Source organism: Pongo pygmaeus, chromosome 12 (genome assembly GCF_028885625.2).
Source record: "Pongo pygmaeus isolate AG05252 chromosome 12, NHGRI_mPonPyg2-v2.0_pri, whole genome shotgun sequence".
NCBI classification, from domain to species: domain Eukaryota; kingdom Metazoa; phylum Chordata; class Mammalia; order Primates; family Hominidae; genus Pongo; species Pongo pygmaeus.
In genome coordinates this window covers 48286885-48298908 of record NC_072385.2, presented here as the reverse complement: position 1 = coordinate 48298908, position 12024 = coordinate 48286885, and the positions used below count along the sequence as shown (strand labels likewise).

General features: G+C 44.9%; 1 protein-coding gene across 1 annotated transcript in view; it reads left to right on the top strand.

Annotated features, from left to right (window-relative positions):
* Positions 1–346: 346 nt before the first annotated feature.
* KCMF1 (potassium channel modulatory factor 1) overlaps positions 347–12024 on the top strand; it is an 80847-nt gene continuing 69169 nt past the window's right edge. The window contains exon 1 of the mRNA XM_054475155.2: positions 347–791. Coding sequence (XP_054331130.1) covers positions 752–791 — 40 coding nt within the window. The 5' untranslated portion in view covers positions 347–751. The remainder of the gene's footprint in view (positions 792–12024) is intronic.

Below are 12024 nucleotides of genomic sequence, written 5' to 3'. Positions count from 1 at the left end.
GGATGTCCCGACATGAAGGTGAGAGGAGCCCCCGCCCCCACCCGCACCGCCCGGGCCTCGGCCTACCCCGCCCGGGCCGGGCGCGGCGGAGGGCGGCCAGGAAGCGGCGGAGACTTTGGCCGAGCCCGAGCCGGGCCCGAGGCGCTGGACCCGGGAGCGAGCGAGCGAGGGCGGAGAGCCGCGGCGCCGCTGCCGCCACGGCCGCGGCCCTTAGCTGGGCCTGGTGCTGGAGGCGGGGCGGCCCGGGCGGCCGGAGGGTTTGCACTGTCATGGGGCGGGGGGGGAGGGGAGGCGGCGGGGCCCGTTACCGGCGGGAGCTCGGCCCTCGGGACTGATACCGGACGCCGAGGACCGCCCGGCCGGTTCGGGAGCCGCGGGCCCCAGCGCGGCCTAGCGCTCCCGCCGCCCCGGAAGAGCCCGGTGTGGTCGCAGAGCCGGGCCGCGGGCGGCAGCAGGAGGTAAAAAAGCCGGCCCGGGACCCGGCAGGCGCGTCCGGTCGCCGGGAGACGACGGCGAGTGTCCCCGCCTGCGGGCGACCGCGGGGCTGGCGGGAAGGCTCTGCGGCCAGGGGACGGGAAGCCCTCGCCGCCTGGAGCCCGCCCCGGCCTCGCGGCTAGGCCTCGGCGCGTCCCTGGGCTCGGGTAACCAAGTTCCCGGGGTGGATCCGACCCCGCCGCAGCAAGCAAACTCCCTGCTCAGTCACCCAGGCGGAGCAGGGCTCGCTCCCCGCGGCCCTGGTGCCCTCGCCGGCATGTGCTGCCTACCAGACCAGGTTTTGGAAAAAGACGATGGTGAGGTCTGTTCATGGTCGGGGGTCGTTTTGGACCTTGTTGTGCGATTTTAAAACACGATTGGAATACAGTTGCAAATAAGCAGGCAGCTCTAAGCCCAGTCCCAGGGCACAAAGAGACAAATGTTTAGGGTCGATGTATAGGCTTCGAGCTGGTAAGAAATAAGTTAACTTTAATGTACTGCCATATGGTTTAGAAAAGGAGGAGGGGGTTGTGTTTTCTTTGTTTCACTACTACAGGTTTTTGGATAAAAAGTGTTAAGAGTCTTGGCGAAAAGTTTGTCCTGCTAAGGTTAATACAAGATTGCAGAAGTGGCTTGAAAGTTTGTGTACTCCAGATTTTAAAATCCTGTATAGGTGATGTAGGAGTGGAGAAAGTTTAGTGAGTCAGTTTAGTGTGTGCTTAGCACTATGGGAAGCATATTCTTTGGGAAATACGGACCTTAGAATTTCAAGGCTGAAAAACTCAGATTGATTAAAATTGTATTTAGAACAAGGTTCAAAATTCGCATTACTAATTGCGACGTTGAAATTGACTCAACATTCTGTGTTCAACGATTCTGTATTTTAAAAGTTACAAAACTAAATGAAATATACTATATTTTCTTCGCAAAGCATTTACTGAGTACTTACTGTGTTCAAGTGTTGGACATTTTGAAATAATGAGGTTCCTAGCCTCATTGAAAGGAATACAGAAGTAGGAAGCTATGTCTCTTTTCCCCACTTCGTCTGCTTAATGGAAATGTATCCTTATCTCTGTAATTTTAAGAACTTGTAATTAAAGTTATAATCAATTTTCAATTTGGGATATTAAAGTTTATCTTAAACTGTAGTCCTGTGTACGTTGACCACCTTCAAGACAAAACAAAAGTGAGCAACGGCTGCAAGCTTTCTTACTCTTGAAAACTGGGAGAGTTAGTTACAGAATCACAGCCATGGAAGGGTGTTTCAGACTCATTCTCCTTGGTCTAAGAAAGCATACAGATAGTTCCAGACGAGCATTCTAATTGAAGCGTCCTGGGAAGAAAATTCCTTCACCCCCAGTGCTCTGTTAGAGTAATTAAAATCTCATATTTGGAACATTCTTGAATGTAACATATATTCTGTAATTTAAGCCCATTTCCCCCCTTTGGTCCTGTGCAAAAGTGTGTGGTTATGAAACTTACATTACCTTTTAGTTACTTGAATATTGCTGAACCTCAGCACACTAGTAGCACACTTTTCCTAGTAACTTATGTTAATGTCAGAAAATAGAACATACCTAATGAAAAAGGAACATACCTAAATACATCTGTTGAAGACTTATAGTACAGTATTCGACAAGTGATTCTCTTTCAAGGGTCTAGTTTATGGCCTAAGACAGGAATAGCAGTCTCATGAATCACATTTAACTCGTTAGATACATATTTCGTGGAATATTAGTTCAGACTGTCATTACTGTCATCAGTAAGACTTTGACCTATCAGTAAATACAGTGTTTGGCACCCTTGCTATTAGTTCTTTTCTTACCTTTCCCTTTTTTGGGCCAATGAGTCCCATTTCTTTCAGCATTTCTTTCTTTCTTTATTTCTTTCTTTCTTTTTTTTTTTTTTTTTTTTAGCTGGAGTCTCGCTCTGTCACCAGGTTGGAGTGCAGTGGCGTGATCTCGGCTCACTGCAACTTCCGCCTCCCAGATTCAAGCAGTTCTCCTGCCTCAGCCTCCCAAGTAGCTGAGATTACAGGCGCCTGCCACCACACCCATCCAATTTTTGTATTTTTAGTAGAGATGGGGTTTCACCATGTTGTTCAGGCTGGTCTCGAACTCCTGACCTCAGGTGATCCACCCGCCTTGGCCTCCCAAAGTGCTGGGATTACAGGCGTGAACCACCGTGCCCAGCCTGTGTTTCTTTAGTCGTGTAATTTTTGCGCTCTCAGTCATCTGTCCACCTCCAAATTCTCTGTAGTTCTCATTTCCTGTCAGTAGTGTGACCCTGAACTGGATTTAATAGTGTGGTAAAAGGTTTGAACAAGCCTATCATGTTGTACTTGCTTGGTGCTTCCTTTTCAGGGCCTTGTGTGTGCAGGTAATATGTTACTTTGTCTTTGTACCCACCCTAATGAATTACACTAAATCATGTGATTTTATTAATGTAACTTTGGACGACACAGTCCTGAGATGGACACCTGTCAAGCTTGAAGGCTCAACCTTGTGATGCAGTGCCTCTGAGAAAGGCAATGCAACCAGGAGCATAGAGAGATGCTCTAGTCCAGGGTTCAGCATGCTTCTTTTGTAAAGGACCAGGTGGCAAACATTGCAGGCTTAGCAAGCTGTAATAGTACGAAAGCAGCTATAGACAACCTGTAATTGAAAGATTATGGTTCTGTTCCAATTAAAACTTTATTTGTGGACACTGACATTTTAATTTCATATATATATATTTTTTTGAGACACAGTCTTGCTCTGTTGCCCAGGCTAGAGTGCAGTGGCGTGATCTTGGCTCACTGCAACCTGCACCTCCCGGGTTCAAGTGATTCTCCTGCCTCAGCCTCCCAAGTAGCTGGGATTGCAGGCGCCCACCACTGCGCCTGGCTAATTTTTGTATTTTGTTTAGTAGAGATGAGGTTTCACCATGTTGGCCAGGGTGGTCTCAAACTCCTGAACTCGTGATCCGCCTGCCTTGGCCTCCCAAAGTGCTGGGATTACAGGCGTAAGCCACCGTACCTGGCCGAATTTCATGTAATTTTCATGTGTCATGAAATATGATTTGTCATTTGACACCCCCACCATTCAAAAATACAAATAACCATTCTTAACTTTCCGGCTATATAAAAGCTGGTGGTGGGCCAGGCGTGGTGGCTCACGCCTGGTGGCTCACGCTGAGGCAGAGAATTGCTTGAACCCAGGAGGTGGAGGTTGCAGTGAGCTGAGGTCATGCCACTGCACTCCAGCCTGGGCGACGGAGTGAGAATCCGTCTCTAAAAAAAAAGGTGGTGATTGGATTTGGCCTGAGGGCTGTAGTTTGCCTTACCTTACCTCTGCCCTAGACTGGCACTTTAGAGAGTTGATAGAGCTTGAACTGTCAAGAGTCTAGAAGGGGCCCAGTCAGCTTGGTATGCCATCATTTTCTTTGGGTGATGGGAAATGAGTTCACAGACTGAACCAGCTCCTCCGTACTTCACTTTTCAGCAGCACCATGAGGAATGGAAATAATTGTTCCTCAGGAGTGGGCAACAGGCTCCCCACCCTCCAGACCCTTAGTGGAGATGGCAGTACTCTACATTTTTCCTGTTTGTCCGTTAATACTTTTCCAGTGAGAATTGTAGGGCCACTTTTAACTCACTTTGTGGTGTTCTTGTCATGTTAACATTTTATAGACTTTAGCACCCGCTTTCTGTTCACCCTACCAACACTGTCTAGTTCACAGTGAACCCAGTCATTTTTTATCTTGATGTATTTTTTAAAATGTCTCACTATCATACTTTCAAATACATTTAAAATGTAAGTATGTCATTCAGAGCTTAAAATCTACTTTTAAAGCTTTCCAAATAAAAAAAAGCAACTTAACAAATTGCTCACTGCTTATTAGCTAAAATGAAATCATGAATGTTCTTGCATAGATTAGAGCCTAATTGATTACCTGGATCTAGGTACATGTGTCGCCCTAAATCATTCAATCTTTCAGTCACTACTATGTGTAAGGCAGTCTGCTAGGTTCCAAGGAATGTGGGGCTAAGTGAATAAGATGCTGCTCCTTACCTTAAGTCTTGGTGAGGAAGATGCATTTTTTACGTAGCTTCCACAGTGCAGTGTGAAACATGCCATAAGGAAGGGGTAAACACTGATGACAAAGTAATTGCCAACTTTTACTAATTTTGTCAAATTTCATAGAGGTACTCTACTGTGATTCTAGCACTTTTTTCTTGAGTGCCTTCTTAACTCCTTTTTTTTTTTTTTTTTTTTTTTAAAGACAGAGTCTCGCTCTGTCGCCCAGGCTGGAATGCAGTGGCGTGATCTTGTCTCACTACATCCTCCACCTCCCGGATTCGAGTGATTCTCCTGCCTCAGCCTCCCGAGTAGCTGGGATTATAGGCGCCTGCCACTGCAACTGGCTAATTTTTCTATTTTTAGTGGAGACAGGTTTCACTATGTTGGCCAGGCTGGTCTCGAACTGCTGACCGCAAGTGATCCACCCACCTCCGCCTTCTAAAGTGCTGGGATTACCGGTCTGAGCCACCGCGCCCGGCACCTTCTTAACTTTTTCTGGGCTACTTTTGATTTTGGGTAAAATTGTTTGAGATTTCAAGCCGGTTGCAGTGATGTGCACATGTAGTCCCAGCTACATGGGAGGCTGAGAGACCCTATTTCTTTAAAAAAAAAAAAAAAAATTGAGATTTCAAGTAGAGTCCTTATCTTTATCTGATTTATAATTTTTCTAGCTTTTTGATGATTTTCACATGTAAAAATGATAGTGGATAAATGAGCAGGTGGTCATATTGTTGTGCTGGTCTCAGAAGTATCTGATACTATTTATTTTTAAAATGTAAAATACAAGACTACGTAGGCCATTAATCTAGTTAGTCCCAACTTTTTTTATTTTTTTAATTGGCAAAAATTGTATATATTTATCATGTATAACATGATGTTTTGAAATACGTATACATTGTAGAATGGCAGCTCCAACTTTTTGAAAGTTGTACCACTCTTTTCTTAGTAGATTCTAATTTTCTCTCTCTCTCTCTCTCTCTCCTTTTTTATTTTTATTTTTTTACTCTCTGTTGCCCAGGCTAGAGTAGAGTACATTGGTGGGATCTTGGCTTACTGCAGCCGCCACCTCCCAGGCTCAAGTGATCCTCCCATCTCAGCCTCCCAGAGTGTTGGGATTACAGGTGTGAGCCATTGCTCCCAGCCTTAATTTTCTCTTTTCAAAAAATGTTATCTGCCACTGAAGCACACATATAGACAGAAATAATTTGGTTTCGGGATTTGGGGACTACAAAGCCAAGATTGGTAATTAGCATGTGATTTTAATGCGGTGCCTTTTGCCTCCCTGTAGAAATGTAAATGGACTCCCACTGATAAGATCCTTACCATCAGGTCTTCTTACAACTTATTGTACTTTAACCACATTCTTAAGACTTTTTCAGTTCGTTTTTTGTTTTTGAGACAGGGTCTCTGTTGCCCATGCTGTGCACCAGCATAGCCCGCTGCAGCGTTGACCTCCCAGGCTCAAAGAATCCTCCCACTTCAGCCTCCGTAGCAGGTCAGACTACAGGTGTGTGCCCCACACCCGACTATTTTTTTTTTCTCTTTTGTAGAGACTAGATCTTCCAGTATTGCCTAGGCTGGTCTCAAACTCCTGGGCTCAAGTGATTCTCCCACCTCAGCTCTCAAGAGCGCTGGGATTATAGGTGTGAGCTGCCATGCCCAGCAACTTTTTCAGTTTCAATAAATCGTAAATTATATTTACCTTGACTTTCAATAGAGAATATATAAGAATGTAAATTTATGGGAAAATGAATCACATTTTAATTTCTGGGGTCTTTGATTTCATAATTTCATTTAAAGTTCATTTTGAAGCTCATTTTCCCATATTTTTACATTCATGTTTAAGTTAAAATGTAGTAAAACATAACTACATGTTCTTGTTTCAAATTGGGAACTCAATTTGGAAGAGATTCCTTTTAGTCTGAGGATTTTAAGATGTTTTAGCAGCAATCTTTTTTTTTTTCTTTCCTCGCTCTTGTTGCCCAGGCCGGGGTGCAATGAGGCGATCTCAACTCACCGCAACCTACGCCTCCCAGGTTCAAGTGATTCTCCTGCCTCAACCTCTCGAGTAGCTAGGATTACAGGCATGCGCCACCTCACCCAGCTAATTTTGTATTTTTGGTAGATAGAGGGTTTCTCCATGTTGGTCAGGCTGGTCTTGAACTCTCGACCTCAGGTAATCCACCCGCCTCGGCCTCCCGAAATGCTGGGATTACAGGCATGAGCCACTGTGCCCAGCCTTAGCAGCAATCTTGTAAGATGGTAACTTTTTCACAATAGCAGCTTATGAAACTTATGATGTGAAATAACTAAACAGATCCCTTCATACTAAGCTTTGCAACATTTTTAAAAGAAATCCATGCATCATAACTTACTTTTCAAAACATCAACTTTATGATATCTATCATATATATTTGCCTAGGTTTTTTGTCTTTTGGTTTTTGGGTTTTTTTTGAGACAGAGTCTCACTCTGTCATCCAGGCTGGAGTGCAGTGGCATGATCTCGGCTCACTGCAACCTCCGTCTCCCAGGTTCAATCAATTCTCCTGCCTCAGCTTCCCAAGTAGCTGCAATTACAGGCATGTACCAGCATGCCTGGCTAATTTTTGTTTGTTTTTTGAGATGGAGTTTCGCTCCTGTTGCCCAGGCTAGAGTGCAATGGCGCGATCTCAGCTCACCGCAACCTCCACTTCCTGGGTTCAAGCGATTCTCCTGCCTCAGCCTGCTGAGTAGCGGGATTACAGGCATGCACCACCATGCCTGGCTCATTTTGTATTTTTATAGAGACAGGGTTTGTCCATGTTGGTCAGGCTGGTCTCGAACTCCTGACCTCAGGTGATCTGTCCACCTCAGCCTCCCAAAGTGTTAGGATACAGGCGTGAGCCACCGTGCCTGGCTAATTTTTGTATTTTTAGTAGAGATGGGATTTCACCATATTGGCCAGGCTGGTATCGAAGTCCTGACCTCAAGTGATCCTCCCTTCTGCCTCCCAAAGTGCTGGGATTACAGGTGTGAGCCACCACACCCGGCCATGTTTTTTTTGTTTTTAAACTAGAAGCTCCAAAAGTTTTTAGTGAAGGCTAAGGTGTCATTGAATTACCCTAGAAATAATGTTTTTTAAATCACTTTATGAGCTGGGCGCTGTGGCTTATGCCTGTAATCCCAGTACTTTGGGAGGCCAAGATGGGTGGATCACCTGAGGTCAGGATTTTGAGACCAGCCTGGCCAACATAGTGAAACCCTGTCTCTACTAAAAATACAAAAAAAATCCAGGCGTGGTGGCAGGCGCCTGTAATCCCAGCTACTCGGGAGGCTGAGGCAGGAGAATCTCTTGAACCCAGGAGGCGGAGGTTGCAGTGAACCGAGATCGCCCATTGCACTCCAGCCTGAGCAACAAGAGCAAAACTCTGTCTAAAAAAAAAAAAAAATCACTTTATAAATATTGCTGTGGGGCTACTTTCATGCATATGGACTCAAAGGAAGCACTCCCTAAACTGCATATTCATAAAAGTTAAAAGTAGAATGCTGTTCCTAATAAAAGTCTTTGTTTATAGAAGATTAATTTTTTATTAATTTTAGTGTTGTGCTAAGGACCATGATGTTTTTCATTTCCTTAAAATTATAAGGTATTTTTTTTTCAGTCTTTGAAGTTATTCATTAAAATTGAGAAAAAAACCTGCAAGCAGTATATAGATCAGAGCATCTTAAAATTTAGAAAAAAAATTTTTTTTTTTGAGACCGAGTTTCACTATTGCTGCCCAGGCTGGAGTGCAATGGCGCGATCTCGGCTCACCGCAACCTCTGCCTCCCGGGTTCAAGTGTTTCTCCTGCCTGAGCCTCCCAAGTAGCTGGGATTACAGGCATGTGCCACCACGCCCAGCTAATTTTTTTTTTTTTTTTTTTTTTGTAGTAGAGATGGCGTTTCTCCATGTTGGTCAGGCTGGTCTTGAACTCCTGACCTCAGGTGATCTGCCCACCTCAGCCTCCCAAGTGCTGGGATTACAGGCGTGAGCCACCACGCCCAGCCAGTTATTTTTATATATTAGCCATGTCTTGATTTATGTTAAAGATCTGGGATAAGGCAGTTTCCTAAAGGAACATATTACCTAGATTACATGAGAAGGAAGTGAGGAACCAGGAAAAGATAGGCTGGTTTTGGGTTGGTAAGGACCAGCGGCCAGGTGGGTGTTGGCAGAGGAAAGACAGGCAAGGTGGGTGTGAAGCTTGGAAATGGATCTGTAGCTACAGGATGTTGGAAACAAAACCAGCTCTCACACCGGATGGAATGTCTTGAGAGCTGGGTACCAGGAAGTGAAAACACTGCCCAGTGAAATGAACAAGAGATGAATGAATTGCCTTGTTAGGCACCTTCCGCCGTTGCCTCTCTGCTACATCCCTGATGGCCCTCTTGGTGTTTGTTAACCATGGTAACTACCTGTAGAATTGTTTTTCATTGTTGGCTCTCTGAGTTGTAGCAAAGTAGAATTATGAGTCCATCCAATTCATATACACAGTCAATTAGCCTTATCTCTTTTTTTTTGTCTTGAGGCAGGGTCTCACTCTGTCACCCAGACTGGAGTGCAGTGACATAAACAGGGCTTACTGCAGCCTCAACCTTTGGGCTTAAGTGATCCTCCTGCCTCAGCCTCCCAAGTAGCTGGGAGTACAGGCATGTGCCACCAAGCCTGAAAACTTTTTGAAATTTTTGTAGAGATAGGGTCTCCTTGTGTCATCCAGACTGGTCTTGAACTCCTGGGCTCAAGCGATCCTCTTGCCTCGGCCTCACAAAGTGCTGGGATTGTAGGTGTGAAGCACCACACCTGGCCTAGTCTCATCTCTTCTGTGGCCACAGTGCCAGCCAGCAGTCCATCAAACTTTGCCAGTGGCCACGGGGGTATTGGCAAAGAAGTATGGATGGATCCCTGTAACTTGATCACTGCTACTAGAAAAAAAAAACTGAAATCAGAAGAGTGGGTCAGTTGTATTATCTTCAGCTAGAAGAGACAGCAGAAGAATAAGTGGATGAAGCATCTTGATGTCATGACTAATTAGGTTTGCACATTATCTTCTGTTGAATTTTTTTTTTTTTTTTTTGAGACAGAGTCTCGCTCTGTCGCCCAGGCTGGAGTGCAGTGGCGTGATCTCGGCTCACTGCAAGCTCCGCCTCCCGGGTTCGTGCCATTCTCCTGCCTCAGCCTCCTGAGTAGCTGGGACTACAGGCACCCGCTACCGCGCCCGGCTAATTTTTTGTCTTTTTAGTAGAGACAGGGTTTCACCGTGTTAGCCAGGATGTTCTCGATCTCCTGACCTCGTGATCCGCCCGCCTCGGCCTCCCAAAGTGCTGGGATTACAGGTGTGAGCCATCGTGCCCAGCCTTTTCTGTAGAATTTTAATGTTTTTTTTCCTCTCTTTTGCTGGTACTCAGTGCCATGATATCAACTTTTTCTATAGTAAGAGGATTTTCATTAGGAGAGTCACTTTTTAGAGTACTAGGTTGATGAGTTGACTTGGAACAGTCACAGGTATATTTGATTATAATTTATTATTTGGTTATGAGTTTTATTGTTCCTTTGAGACTCTGTCATCCTCCCTACTCAGCAAAGTAAAGGGTCTCTCCAGCAGCACTCCTTTCTTATTCTCCAGGCTTTTTTTTGTTTGTTTGTTTGTTTTTTTGAGATGGAGTCTGGCTCTGTCGGCCAGGCTGGAGTTCAGTACCACAATATCAGCTCAACTGCAGCCTCTGTCTCCTGGGTTCAAATGATTCTCCTGCCTCAGCCTCCTGAGTAGCTGAGATTACAGGCGCCCACTACCATGCCCAGCTAATTTTTGTATTTTTTTTAGTAGAGACAGAGTTTCACCATGTTGTCCAGGCTGGTCTCGAACCTCTGACCTCAATTGGTCCGCCTGCCTCTGCCTCCCAATGTGCTGGGATTACAGGCGTGAGCCACTGTGCCCGGCGATTCCTCATAGATTTGTGATTATCTTTTGATACTTAGAAAAGAGGTAAAGGGATTAAACATTTATTTTTGTGTTCAGTGTAGTTTTTTGCGTTACGGGTTTTTGTGAATGGTTAGATAACTAACAACTATTGGGGTGAATAGCTGGACCCTACTGTTCTTGTTCCACCAGTATTCTCCTTTGGTGTCCTCTGGTTGTAGAGGTTTGGCAGTGTAAGCAGAGAAGTTTTCTAAATTAGGAGTTAAGGACGTTGAAGTAGAGCAGGCAGGGATTATATAAAGGAGTTACAGATGTGTTCCTTATTTTCTTTTTTTTTTGAGATGGAGTCTGGCTGTGTCGCCCAGGCTGGAGTGCAGTGGCGTAATCTCGGCTCACTGCAACTTCCGCCTCTTGGGTTCAAGTGATTCTCCTGCCTCAGCCTTCCGAGTAGCTGGGATTACAGGCGTGCACCATCATGCCCTAATTTTTATATTTTTAGTAGAGACGGGGTTTACGCCATGTTGGCCAGGCTGGTTTTGGACTCCTGACCTCAGGTGATCTACCTGCCTCCGCCTCCCAAAGTGCTGGGATTACAGGCTGAGCCACCATGCCGGCCCTTCTTTTCTATGATGGTGAAATACATGCTGGGAGTTGAGGATGGTTGGATGGTGAATGGGAACCCAGGTAGTTTTCATGTTCAAAGATCTTGATGTTCAGTCTGATGCTATTAGGGATTTGTATGTAGTTAATTGCACTTCTAAGTCAATGTAAATTATACAGTGTGTTTGTATGGCTATACATATGAATACACACAGTGGTCACAGAGGTGGGACTGATTTTCTCTTATCTAGGAAAACTGGTGATAAGAACGTCAAGTGACAGTAGATGAGAAATACAAGTGTTCCTATATTAGATCAGTATCAAGGGTCTTCATTCTGAGTCAGACATGCTGTATATTTTCATGTTTCTTCGTTATTCTAGATCATATTTTCTGCAAGCTTTTTAAAAGCCACCAGTGGAAGAGAAATAGCAAATCTACTTTCAGAATTGGGGTAGACCATTGCTATCCAATAAAAATCTAATGTAAGCCACATACATAATCTTAAATTCCCTGGTAGCCACATTTTTAAAAAAGGAGGTGAAATTAATAATGAAATAACAACCCAATATATCCAAAATACCATTTCAACCTGTAACTGACATAGAATTGTTTATGATATATTTACGTTTTTTTCTTACAAAGTCTTAATTTTTTTTTTTTTAAGAGACAGGGTCTCACTCTGTTGCCCAGGGTGGAGTGTGGGGGTGTGATCGTACCTCACTGCAGCCTTGACCTCCCATCCTCAAGAGATTCTCGCACCTCAACCTCCTGAGTGGATAGGACTACAGACGCGTGCCACCACACCTGGCTAACTTTTGTTTTTTTGCTTGTTTGTTTGAGATAGAGTTTCGTTCTTGTTGCCCAGGCTGGAGTAAAATGGCGCGATCTCAGCTCACTGCAACCTCCACCTCCTGGGTTCAAGCAATTCTCCTGCTTCAGCCTCCCGAAGTA